Source organism: Panthera uncia (genome assembly GCF_023721935.1).
Source record: "Panthera uncia isolate 11264 chromosome C1 unlocalized genomic scaffold, Puncia_PCG_1.0 HiC_scaffold_4, whole genome shotgun sequence".
NCBI lineage: Eukaryota > Metazoa > Chordata > Mammalia > Carnivora > Felidae > Panthera > Panthera uncia.
The window spans coordinates 81544961-81558351 of record NW_026057585.1 but is presented as its reverse complement, the minus strand read 5'-3'; the positions used below and the strand labels follow the sequence as shown (position 1 = coordinate 81558351).

The 13391-nt window shown below is 54.1% G+C and overlaps 1 protein-coding gene across 1 annotated transcript in view; it reads right to left on the bottom strand.

Annotated features, from left to right (window-relative positions):
* Positions 1 to 13391, bottom strand: part of NKAIN1 (sodium/potassium transporting ATPase interacting 1) — a 41805-nt gene extending 28414 nt beyond the window's left edge. Inside the window, exon 1 of the mRNA XM_049617636.1 lies at positions 12996 to 13391. Within this exon, the coding sequence (XP_049473593.1) occupies positions 12996 to 13049 (54 nt within the window). The 5' untranslated portion in view covers positions 13050 to 13391. The remainder of the gene's footprint in view (positions 1 to 12995) is intronic.

Here is a 13391-nt window from a genome sequence, read left to right as displayed (position 1 = left end):
GGCGGGGTCGCTTGGGCCGGGGCGCGCGGGGGGGAGGGGGGAGGGAAGTAGAGCAGGGGCGGAGGGGGGGGGGGGGGGGGGGGGGGGGAGGAAAGGGGACAAAGGGCATTCAACGTGCTACCTTCAACCAGGAGATGGATGCAAAAGACGCATTCAACGGCTTCCCAAGGCCCAACAGGGAAGCTCAGAACAACTCAGGCCCAACCTGAAGCTCGGGAGAGAGCAAATCACCCCGTCAAACCTGATAGAGCATAAAGCACGGGGAGTCTAGACACCCACAGGCCAGCACTGTGTTATCTTAGGCAGGCTCTGTGACTTCCCAAGCCTCAGTTTCCACACCTGTACGTCAGAGATATTCGTCTCCACCCTCTAGGGTTCCTGCAAGATGAAGTGAGGAGAAGCATCTGAATCAAGAGGCATGGTGCTCAGGGGCGCCTGGGTGGCTCAGGCGGTTGAGCATCTGACTTCGGCTCAGGTCGCGATCTCGCAGTTCATGAGTTCAAGCCCCGCGTCAGGCTCTCTGCTGTCAGCCCGGAGCCCGCTTTGGATCCTCTGTCCCCCTATCTGCCCCTCCCCTGCTGGTGCTCTCTATCTCAAAAATAAACATTAAAAAAGAAGAAGCAGCAGAAGAGGAGGAGGAGGAGGAGAGGCAGCAGCACAACACCCAGCACCTCCTTTGTCTTCCTGTCCTTCTGGGAGCCAGGGACCGTCTAGCTGGATCATTCCCCCACTGACATCCTAAAGTCTGGGTTTTCTGAGAGGAGGCTGTCAGACATTACCTTTGCTCCTACACCAGACAGCCTGTCCCTGCCTCCTGGGTGACCTCTCTCTGCTGGTGGGACACCTGGTGGGGAAGACAGTGGCTCTGGGACCAGAAAACACTCCATAAACACGGACTTCTGGTACTGGTATTATTACTGCTAGTCATCTGACGGGCGAATGAGTACTGCCTGGTAAATTGCTTCCTGCAGGTAATTTACATTTCCTATTGTCAGTGTAGTCTTCAGTCACTACCATCTGGTACAGGAGTTTTCCAGAAAGCAGGAGCCAGGCTGGGCTTCTGTTTTCCTGCAACCCCCGGCCCAGGCCCTGGCAGGGAGCACCCAAGGAGCCCAGCACAGAAGGGACGAGGCAATCATCTGCTGTAACTTAGCACGCAAAGCAGAAAGCTCTCCTTCCTAGTCTTTACCAAGTGTTTGAACGCCTCCAGGGATGGGCTCCTTAGTCCCTGCTGCACAGCACTCCAGGGAGGCTGAGCTCCATGGGGTGAGCAGGGGCTAAATGGGCAGCTGCAGGACTGGGGGCTGCAGGGAACTCCGGGGCCACCCCCACCCCCATGGCCTAGCAGCCCCCCTTCCCCTCCCACTGAGAGTTGATAATAGGAGTGGTTCTAATTATGCTCTAATTGCTTTCTTCCAGGCAGTTTCTCTGAAGCCAAGGAGTTCAGAGTTCATGAATAAATGAAGAGGGAGGAAGCGGGAAGGGATGTTTATTGATCCACAAATCTCTACGTGCCAGTGTCTCTGCCCCACAAATGCTTGGGCATGCAGCTGTGTGCAGTTTTGAACACATACACACAACACACAGACGTGCACACTACAGCCCCAAACCTCTCTCTCCAAAGGACGAGCAGGGGGTAGAAGGAAGGTAACAAGAAATCTCCTAAAGTGGCTTTGGGTCCCAGTCCCAGCGCTGCCACTTGACTTATGGCCTCGGGCAAACCGGGGTCTTCCTGCCTGTATGGTGGAGGAGCAAAGGTAACGTCTGACAGCCTCCTCTCAGAAAACCCAGCTGTTAGGATGCCAATGGGGGAAAGATCCCGCTGGATGGAACCCTGGGCTGGGCCAGATGGGCACTGCTGCCCTCAGACTCTCCCCGCTTTCCTCTAGATGCCTCCTTCCCTAAGAAGAACCCGGCCAAACAGCCGGGTGCTCCAGGGACATGGTGGGAGGGACACTTATATCTCCATGCTGGCGGGTCACCTGGTGGGGGAAGGGCAGGGCTCCGGACCGGATGTCTGCACTGCCACTCACCAGCTCAGTGGCCCCGGCCACGTACTTCTTGAGGCTCAGTGGTTTCATCTATTAGATGGCAATGGTAGACTAGGCAACAGCCTTAGCCAAGTGCCTGGCACAGAGTAGGCATTTCGTAAGTGGCGGCTACTACTGCTAATAATGTTACAAACCTGCACAGTACAGGTTGGTGCCTTCATCACAGGTGAAGAAACTAAGGCACAGAGAGGTCAAGCAACTTGCCCCAAATCACGCCTTAAGTGACAGAATTTGAACCCAGGCCCATCGGACCCCGAAGCCTCTGTGCTCCAGCCTTGGTTCTCCGCTGCGTCTGATTCATCTCGTCCCCAAGAGGTGCCACACAGTAGGTGACCACAGTAATGTACTGAATGACAGAGAAATGCAGGAGAAAGACGAGCATAAAAAAATCAGGCTCGGTTTCCAGTGACCAGGGTGAGCAGCTTGATGGAGGGAGAGCTAGGACAAGGTTTCTTTCAAGGTCAAAGCGAAGTGCTGGGTCTGAGGGACCCCAGGATGCCGTGCCTCCTCAGCAGCTGGGGCCAGGTGGGGACAAGGGGGATCCTTTGTATGTGCTTGTGGAAGCAGATCTTTCTACTCCTTCACGACTTTTCTCTAAGCTAGGAATCCTGGCTTTTGGCATCAGCCAGCGCCTTGCTGTGTGACTTCGGGCAAGCGACTTCAGTTCTCTGAGCCCTGGAGCCCTGCATCTAGGAGACGGGAGTGACAAGGGTCTACGCCTGGGGCTGCTTGCAGGGGGACAGGAGCACATATGTGAGGCAAGAGTGGAGGCTTGGGGATCCGACTGCCTGGCTTTGAATCCCAGCTCTGCCGCGGCCTGATGGAAGAGCTGCTTCCGTCAGATTCTGCTTCTGTGACACCGGGATGATGCGTCTACCACACCAGGGTGGAGCAGGGGGGTGCGGGGTGCGCTCCCAGGGGTAACGCGGCTACCACGGTAAGCAGTGTGGCAGAAATGTTCGATAAATCTCCCTGCTAGAATACCCACATGCAGAGACCCTGCAGTCCATTTCACATGTGGGGACGCAGCCCCAGAGAGGGGCAGGGACTAGTCCAAGGTCACAGAGCCAGTTCAGGGCAGAGCCGGGCCCCTGTGGGAGCTAGCTGTATGCAGGGCCCCCTGTCCACACCTCAGCTTGAACAGATCACCACGAGACCCTTCCCCGCACCTGGGCCACCCTGCTTAAGGCTTGCTCGGGGCTGGGGGGTGCTGAAGCTCCCTTCTCCTGTCTTCCCGGCTGGCTCCAACCAGCGGGGTGTGTCACAGAGCAGGGAGGGTGACCCACCTTCCTGGCCCACCCCGTCAGCCCCTTCACTCCCGAGGGCTGGCTGCAGAGGCCTCAGAAACAATCCAGGGGCCCAGGACTGGAACACCATTTGTCAGCCCTGCATGGTGGTGGCGGGCTCGTTTCCATGGCAACCGTGTGGTGTGAAGGCATCCTGGCATCATTAGGGAGTGCGCTGAGTAGTATAAACAGAGGCTGCAGTAGATTACACGCCTATTATGAGCAGTCTCGGGCTCTGAGCACTGGTAATTATGCCTAATTGTGCATTTAATTGTGTAATTGAAAACCCACATCTCTGACTCAGGCTGGGGCTGCAGAACCTAACCCCCCCTTCAAAAAAAAAAAAAAAAAAAAGAGGCTTAGGAGCCATCACTACCCTGAAAATCCCAGGGCTGCCTCCCTTTCTAGAGCAACGGGGTGGCCAGAGTGGACGTGGTGGTAAAGAGCTCGGCCAGGCTCTGTGACTTGGGATGGGGTGAGGGGGAGCATGCTGAATTAAGGCAAAGCAACTGGCTAGGAGCACAAAAATGCCCACCAGATTTTCATTATTCATAACAGATACCATTTTATGTTATTGCCACTGCCCTCTCAGGACCTAGAACCAGCATCTGGTGGTTTCCAAGGGACCTGGATCATCATCAGATCCATCACACATCCAAGGGGTCATCCAACTTACAAATTCTTCACCCCTGCCAGGGACAGGGAACTCACCACCTGACTGTCGGTCCGCCACTGCAGAACCTCGATAGATAACCTGAAGACTACTGATGGAGTTCAACAATCTCCTCTCCAGCTCCCAGTTTCACAGACTGGAGAAAATGAGGCCCCGAGAAGGGCAGGGCCAGCTCAAAGATGCACAGGAAGTGAGTTCCAGAACCCCGGGATTCTGACTTGCAGCAGAGGGCATACTTTGTACCCCAGGGTGACCTCGCACCTCGAATTGTGCCCGGCACTTTGTGGGTGCTTCATAAATATTTGCCGAATACAACTCCGGGTAGGGTTAGCTGGTGGCAGTTCTTACTCTCTGACCCAACAGGATTTAGTTTTTTTCTGGATTTGAAGAAGTTGACCTGCAGCGGCCCGGGGTTTGGGATAGGTCAGAACCTCCTGCTCTTGAAACTCTGTGGTCTGAGACTTGAGTTTACAACCAAATATGCCGTGTGGGCATCTGGGACGGGGACAGTATGGACGCTCACCCAGAAGGCAGAGGAAAGGAGAGGTCACGTGACCCCCTGACTACCTGACAGAGGCAGGAGTGTCCCCCTCCGCTCAGAGCCCGATTGTCACATCCTCGCCACTGCCCTCCAGCACGACAGGCTGGTGTAGCAGCAAGTCTGGTCTCTACCTGGGACAGGATGGAACTCATTGCTAACTCGGAGCTGGAGGTCCTCTTAGATGATGAGTCCAGCTTCTCCCTTTATAGAGGGGCCACACCTTCCTGTCTGCTCCCCTCTGATTGAGTGCTGGGCTCTGTGCCCAGAGCTCTCTCTGAGTTATCTCAGGCCACCCTGTGAGGGGGTGCTCTTATTATTCCCATTTTATGGAAGACTGAGGAGCAGTAAGGCCAAAGCCACACAGCTTTAGAACTTCTGCTTCACCTGTGTCTTCTACTCATTCAAAAGGGGACACGCCCCCTCTCCTAGATGCCACAGTATTCAGATTCATAGAACGTGCTATGCCATTTCTGGAGCATTTAAGAGTGTGAACTCTTTGTGAGCTCCACTCAGCACAGTTTATCTCAAAGGAGCCTCCTGGCAACTCTCAGAGGCAGATTATCCTGATTTAGAGAACTGCAGGTGCAAGCTCAGAGAGGTTAAGTGTCTTGCCCGAGGTCACCCAGCTACAAAGAGGCAGAGATGTAACTCAAAGCCCAGCCTGACCCCAAAGCTCAAGCTCTTCCTTGTTGACCTCTCTGCCTCTCGTTCACCAGCTGCTTTGAGGGGCAGAGGCCAGGAGGCCAGGTAACACGGTCAAGCCTGCAGCCACATTAACAGCTCTTCTAAAACCTTGGTACTGGGGCGCCTGGGTGGCTCGGTCTGTTAAGTGTCCAACTTAGGCTCAGGTCATGATCTCGCAGTCGGTGAGTTCGAGCCCCGCATCGGGCTCTGTGCTGACCGCTCAGAGCCTGGAGCCTGTTTCAGATTCTGTGTCTCCCTCTCTCTCTGACCCTCCCCCGTTCATGCTCTGTCTCTCTCTGTCTCAAAAATAAATAAACGTTAAAAAAAATTTAAAAAAATAAATAAAAATAAAAATAAAACCTTGGTACTCACTGGCAGAAGCATCTCTGATTCACCTGCCCTCTCCCTCTCCAGGTCAAGGCCTGGAGGGCCGAGGGCACTGCTACTGGGCTCCCTCTTACCAAAACTGGCTCCGTCCCCTGTGGCTTGGAACTAGCTTTAAAAAAAAATTTTCTTTGATGTTATTTTTCAGAGAGTGTGCGAGTGGGGGAAGGTCAGAGAGGGGGACAGAGGATGTGAAGCAGTCTCTGCACTGTCAGCACAGAGCCCAATGTGGGGCTCAAATCCGCAAACCAGGAGCTCATGACCTGAGCCGAAGTCGGACGCTCAACCGACTGAGCCACCTAGGCGCCCCTGGAACTAGCTTGTAAAAAGCACATCTCGGGGCGCCTGGGGGGCTCAGTCGGTTAAGCGTCCGACTTTGGCTCAGGTCACGATCTCGCCGTTTGTGGGTTCGAGCCCCGCACTGGGCTCTGTGCTGACAGCTCAGAGCTTGGAGTCTGCTTGGGATTCTCTCTGCCCCTCCCCTGCTTGTGCTCTCTCTCTCTCAAATATAAATAAACATTAAAAAAAAATAAATAAAATGGGAATGCAAGCTGGTGCAGCCAGTCTGGAAAACAGTATGGAGGTTCCTCAAAAAACTAAAAATAGAACTACCCTACGACCCAGCAATTGCACTACTAGGCATTTATCCACGGGATACAGGTGTGCTGTTTCGAAGGGACACATGCACCCCCGTGTTTATAGCAGCACTATCAACAGTAGCCAAAGTATGGAAAGAGCCCGAAAGTCCATCGATGGATGAATGAATGGATAAAGAAGATGTGGTCTATATATACGATGGAGTATTACTCGGCAATCAAAAAGAATGAAATCTTGCCATTTGCAACTACGTGGATGGAACTGGAGGGTATTATGCTAAGTGAAATCAGTCAGAGAAAGACAAATATCGTATGACTTCACTCATATGAGGACTTTAAGAGACAAAACACATGAACATAAGGGAAGGGAAACAAAAATAATCTAAAAACAGGGAGGGGGACCAAACAGAAGAGACTCATAAATATGGAGAACAAACTGAGGGTTGCTGGAGGGGTTGTGGGAGGGGGGATGGGCTAAATGGGTGAGGGGCACTAAGGAGTCTACTCCTGAAATGATTGTTGCACTAGATGCTAACTAATTTGGATGTAAATTATAAAAATAAAATGAAAAAAAGTGGAATGAATATCCTACTCATATCCAAGATATTTTCCATTACATCATACAGACTGTTGTTTTAAAAGGAAAAAACCCCTCAATCCTATCCTTCTACAAATAAATTTCTAGTTTAATTTAAAAAATAAAAATAAATAAAATAAATAAGAAGCACATCTCTGGGGCACCTGGATGGCTCAGTAGGTGAAGCATGAGACTCTTGATCTTGGGGTTGTGAGTTCGAGCCCCACATTGAGCATAGAGACTGCTTTAAAAAAGGGATAAAAATAAAAACCCCAAACAAAAACCACCCCAAACAAAAACCACATCTCGGGTCTCAACTTGCTCATCACCCCTATGCCCCTGAAGCCAGAGGACGGAAGAGATGTTAGTCATCACGTTGACCATCCCTGCTTGGTCCAGATTTTACAAGCATTCTCAAATCTTCTTCCCTCGATCACTCATCTGAGGCCCAGACTGTATCTTCTGTTTCCTCGGTGACAAGTCACTTCAATGTCCGGCCTCAGTATGCCCATCAGGAAATGGGTATCAAAACCACACCTGAGCCTGAGGGCTCATGGGTCTTGAATACAGGTTAATTTCTTCCTTGGATAACTTTCCCTCAACCTACCTCTTAGCAACCTTCCACTCAGCACAGGCCTTGGGGTGCGCAGAAATGGGGGACAAGCAGCTCAGAAAGTCTGGGGTTTAAATGCTCATTCTGTCCCTGCTATCTATGTGGCTGTGGATAATCCAGACAGCAACGAGGGACTAGGTATGTGAAGTGCTGAGCCCAGGGCCTGGCTCATAGGAGAGTAGTTGCTGTCATTATTTCCCTCCAAACCGTCCATTTGCCACGTAAAGAAACTGAGACCTGAAGAGTTTATGGAAATGACTCTGACCGCTAAAATCTCTGACCCCGGCAGAGAGGGGGGCTGCAGTGGCCCGTCCAAGTCTCGAGGCAAATGGCAGGGAGCCATAGGGAGCAATCCCCGTTGGCACGATGCCTATACCGTCTCATGGGGTCCCCCCAAGCTGCCACGGGGTACGAGCTGATGTTCTGACTGCTTCACAGGAGAGAGGCGGAGGCTCAGAGAGGGTAAGGGACCTGCTGGGAGTCACAAAGCAAGGCAGCGATGTCGATCTGACTGACCCCAGAGGTAGGGCTCCTGACCCCTGTGCCAGATCTCAGAGCAGCTGCCAGTGACGGGGCACTTATCTCAAAAACCTGCACCCGCCTACCCCTACAAAGGAGCCAAACTAGGGCCCTCCCGTGCCCCACCCCTCCCCCAGGCTTTCTTTTCTCTTCCACCTTGCTCTACCTGCCTCGTAAGGGTCTTCAGGGCTGTTTGGTCTCAGCCTGTCCATCTGCAGCAGGGAGCGGACTACCCCCGCAGTGGTGCAAAGGGATACGAGGAACAAAAATGGTCAGTGGCCCAGACAATTCTGTGCTCTGTGCTCCTGACTCCAGAGCCCGGCTGGAGAACCCGAGGCACCTAGAGCAGAGCAGACCCTCCCCGGGAAGCCACCAGCTTGCAGACGAAGCTGCTTCAGAGCGCGCTCCCTCCAGTCCTTACCATCACTATTGCTAATAACGACATCAATCAGGTTGACCACGTTTCACACCATTACTCCCAGCTCAGCAGGAAGCTACATATTTTCCCCCTCACGCACCACCTTCCAGAAAGAAGAGCTTTCCAGAAGGGACGAGCAGGCAGCGTTTCTCTAAATACCTACTATGTGCACGGCACCCGGCTAACCCCTTTTCTACAACCCTGCAAGGTGGGGGTGGGGGGGGGGGGACTCTTTCTCTTTGAGGGAGGAAGAAACAAAAGCCCAGAGGAGTGAATGCAGGCGTCCAAGGTCACCCAGGGCTGGGACAGAGAACCACCGTGGCAGTGATGTATCACTGAGCACTCAATGGCTCACCGTGCCAGGCACGTGCACGATCCCACTGAAATATTACCATGTTCAGATGAGGAAACTGAGGCTTGAGGCAGCGAAGAGACCGGTCTGAGGGCACACACTGCATAAACATGAGCGGCCGACGGGCACAGGTAGAGAGGGTGGCTCTCCGCTCGGGCAGGAGAGTGCGCCCATCCTGGTCCTGCCACTGGCTAGCTTAGAGACCTCGGGTGAACTTCGTCACCTTCCTGAGCCTCAGTTTCCTCATCTGAAATAGGGGATAGCGAGAACATCCATCCCACTGTGTGGAATAACGATAAGGATAAAGACAGTAGGCAAAAAAAAAAAAAAAAAAAAAAAAAAGCTAACGTTTATCGATCATTTAACATGCACCAGGCACTTTGCCAAACACTCTACATATGTAAGCTCATTTGGTTAAATGAGGTAATGCATATAAAGTGCTTAGCACAGGACTCCAGAAATGGGAGCGATAATGATGATGAAGAAGAAACTGATGAGGATTCCCTTGGGCAAATCTCCTTGGTTCATCTTACAGGAAGAACAGAGTGGCCTGTAAGGTCTCAGGAAGGAGGCAGACCTGGAAAGAAGGGCAGGGGTTGGACAGGGGGAAGGAAAGGAGACACACGTAACATTCCGGGAGTGAACGGCATTTAAAAGGTCAAGACGATACACTAAGTAGGAGCACGTGGGTGGCTCAGTCGGTTGAGCATCTGACTCTTGATTTTCGCTCAGGGCATGATCTCAGGGTTCATGGGTTCACTGGGGCTCTGTGCTGATAGCTAGGAGCCTGCTTGAGATTCTCTCTCTCTCTCTCTCTCTCTCTCTCTCTCTCTCTGCCCTTCCCCCGCTCATGCATGCTTTCTCTCTCTCAAAATAAGTAAATAAACATTAAAAAAAAAAGAAAAGATGATACACTGAGTAGAACTCGGGAAAGGAAGGCACCCAAGACGTTCTGCAGAATGGCACCAGACGGAGACGCCCTGAAACCTCCAGGGCCAGCTGGACGTGGTCCCACAGTCCCCGATGGATAGAACTGGCAGGACCCCAGAGACACAGACCAGGGATGCTTCCCATCTTACAGATGGAAGAGACCAAAGCTTGCAGCGGGAAAAAGACTTGTCTGAGTTTACAGGATGTCAGTGGCAGAACTGTACTTGAATCCAAGCCTTCTGTCAGCTCAGCACCCAGCTACCTGCTGCTTCCCACAAAGGAAGACTGCAGGGCGAGGGGGACCTGGATACATTTGGGCCACAATTCCAGGAAAGCGCCCCATGGTATATATCATTATGATGACAGGAAGAAGCTATAGTTGATTGAATGCTCACTCTGTACCTGGCACAATGCTAAGTTCGTTATACGCATTTACCCCTCACAACGACCCTAAGAATTCAGAACGGTTTATATTATCTCTTTTTCACAGGTGACAACATTGTGGCTCAGAGAGGGTAAGCAACTTGCCTAAGACCACATGGCTAGGAAGTGACAAAGCCAGGACTCGAACCCAGCCCTGTCCTATCAAACTCCCCAGCCCTGTCCCTACACTTGTCCCTCTGAACGGTACAGCTCCCACTTGCCCCTTCTACCCTCCAGTAAACACTCACCCCTACTCCCTCACCCAAAGCCAGTCTATCCCAACTACAGAAGAGTGTTCAGAGCTAGCCTGTTTCATCATAACGATCAAACCCCGCCCAAAAGAGAAAAGTGACAGCTCGTCTTCTAAAGTTTTCAGCTGAGAAACATTTAACAGCCTTTTCCTTCTCGGCCCCTTTCCACCGGGTGAGAAAACAGGCTCCCTTCTCTCTGGGATGATGTCAGGCTGGTGGATTCCAGCATCCAGGAGTACATGACAGAAGCTGCTAGGCAGCAGAGGCTCCTGGGAGTTAGTGACAGCTGAAGGGACCCGCTCTGCAATCCGCCCAGACAGAACAGAGGCAAGAGATCGATTTCCAAGTCCCTTCTTGGAGCACGCCCTCCCCCCAAATTATCTCACGTAATTCCCTTAAGTTGTCCGAAGCCACCCAGCCAAGATGTATTAGAGTCAGAATCCGACCCAGGTCTCGCCTACTTCCAGAGTCCCTATGCTGGCAAACTCTCTAAGCAGAAGGGTGGGGTTAGCTTAGCTGGGGAGAGTTCTGGAGGCTGGGAGTAGTAAGGACAAAGAACCCCTGATTGCTCTGGGCCAGAACTACTTATTTTATAATTAAGAAGGCAACAGAGAATGCTGGTCACCTGCCTGGCTTCAAAGCCTGGCGCTTAGCTGTAGAACTTTGGGCAGGTTACTTTACGGGATATGAGGATTAAATTAGTAAATACGTGGAAAAGGGCTTACAAGAGCACCCAACATCCTAGTAAATGCTCCCCAAAGCTAACCGCTGTCGGCAGCAGCAGAGAACGAGCACGGGGCAGACTAACAACAGTGCCTACCTTTGGGGTGTGGGACAGGCATGGAGGCAAATGTACGTTTAAGTTCTGCCGTTTGACTACGGACGGGTTCATTTTTACAATATGTATGTAACTTTTTTTAAGCATGAAAAAAGTCCTAGTTTAAAAATTAAAAATTAACACACAGGAAAAAACAAACAAACAAACAAACCTCCGAAAAGTTTCATCACTCCTTGGCATTTTATATTCCTCCAAGTAGATAAAGAAGGGTGTTTCTACTGTGAGCCAGGCGTTGCCAGATACCTGATTCATTAATTTATTTTACAAATATTAATGGAGTGCCAGGCACGGTTCCAGCTGCTGGGGATTTAGTAGGGAACAAAACAGATAATCTCTGCCCTTCTGGAGTTTCCACTCTACCTGATTTTAATTAATCCCCCCTCCCACCCCGCCCCCCGCAACCCTCAAGGATGGGCAATTTCCAGACAGGCGGACCAAAGCAGCCTGGCGAAGGGAAGTCGCTTGCCCTGCATCCCACAGCTGGGAGCAGGGCTACTACCCTCAGGGCCTGGCTGTTTCTACCACTGCCCAAGAGAGCAAGTCTGTGGCTGGCAAGTTTGGGGCTGGCGTCCCCAAGAGGAGAGAAGCAAGATGAATGAGGAGGTCTGCACGTCCAGACTCAACGCGTCACTCGGAGCTATTGTGTGCACCTGTGCTGGAGGAGGCGCGGTGGGCGCAGGCAACCGTGGAGACGAGGCTGTGGAGTTAGGCACCAGTGAGGCTCAGGTTCCCCCACCTCACACCCAGCCCGGACTCCTGCCCGTGGAGGTCCCCACGCACCTCTGCCTAGAAGCTCAGCACAGCTTCAAAACCCCCCAGTCGCCAGGCCTGAGCTCTAGGGTTAGGCGGGAGACCCTGACCTCTCTTTAACCCGCTTCCCAACTTCACCTGCCGGAGCCTGAAGGGAAGAGCAGACCTGGTCCTCGTGAGCCCCCAAATTCACTCCACTGGCCTCCCTCAGAGGAGAAGCAGAGTTGCCTAAGCCGGGGTTGGGCATGGTTTCCCCAGATGCTCCCCTCCCCACCCAGGGCACCCATCCCTCACTGGTGCGGGTCAAGGCAGAAGGGCTTGTCTGCGGGTCCCCACCCATGACACTCAGGTATGACTGATGGAGAGCTCCCCCACCCCCCACCCCCCAGCCGCAGTGGCCACAGCCAAAGCAAGGAGGGCAGCCAGCACCCAGTTTGTCAGACTGGCCCAGGACCCGGCAGCTCCTGTGACTCTCTCCAGAGAGGCGGGTCTCCATTCCCACCCAGGCTTGCTCAGTCAGGAGGGGGGAGGCAGGCAGCTACAGCACAAAGGAGGAGTGAACGGTTCTTGGAGTCTAAGATCCCAATACACACAGATGAACGTGGACCAGGAAATGGTTAGAGATCTAGAGACACAGCAAGGAGAAAGCCGGAGACAAACACACACACAAACACACGGAGGAGCAGAGACTTTGTGAGCAACACTCGCGCGGGCACAGACCCGGAGGACAGGAGAGCCGCGCACTCGAATAATCTAGAGGAAAACACCCAGCAGGGACCTCAAGGGATCCAGCTCAGCAGCCCGGGACACACCCCCGGCCCCAGCGAGCCACAGTCCCACAGCAGGCCACTCGCACGGTGCCGGGCGGGCGGGGGACCGGCGCACAGGACGCACTCGGGGACCGGGGAGAGCCGGGCGAGAAGCGCACACAAAGAGCCAGACGGGCCAGCAGGAGCAGGCTCCGCCCGTCCGCCCCGTGACTCCAGCCCACCCCCCACCCGGGACTCGCGGCAGACACACACGGAGACACACACGGGCTGTGTAGCCCACCCGCACGCCCGGGACCCGCCCCGCCGCGCCCCACCCGGCCCCGGCCGCCCGGCGCTCACCAGCTGCAGGCAGCAGAAGGCGACGAGCGTGCAGCGCCCGCTGCACTTGCCCATGGCTCCGGGGGCCGCGCGGGCCGTCCGCCGCGGCGCCCCTCTAGCTCGGCGGCCGCCGCCTCCTCCTCCGCGCCGCACGGGCTCCGCGTCCTCCCCGCTGCGCGCCCCGGGCGGCGGAGCCGGGCGCCTAGGGCCGGGCCCGGGGGCGCCGGGTCCTCAGGGCTGGGGCCGGCCGCTCGCGCCCCGAGTCCATGGTCCGCTGGCCCGCGCCGGCTCCGCCGCGCCGCGCCTCCTTTGTCTGGCCGGCCGGCCGCCAGGCGCGCCTCCTGCCCCGGGGCGGCTGGCGGGGAGCGCGGAGCGGGGAGCGCGGGCACCGAGCGCGGCGCACAGCAGCACTGCCCA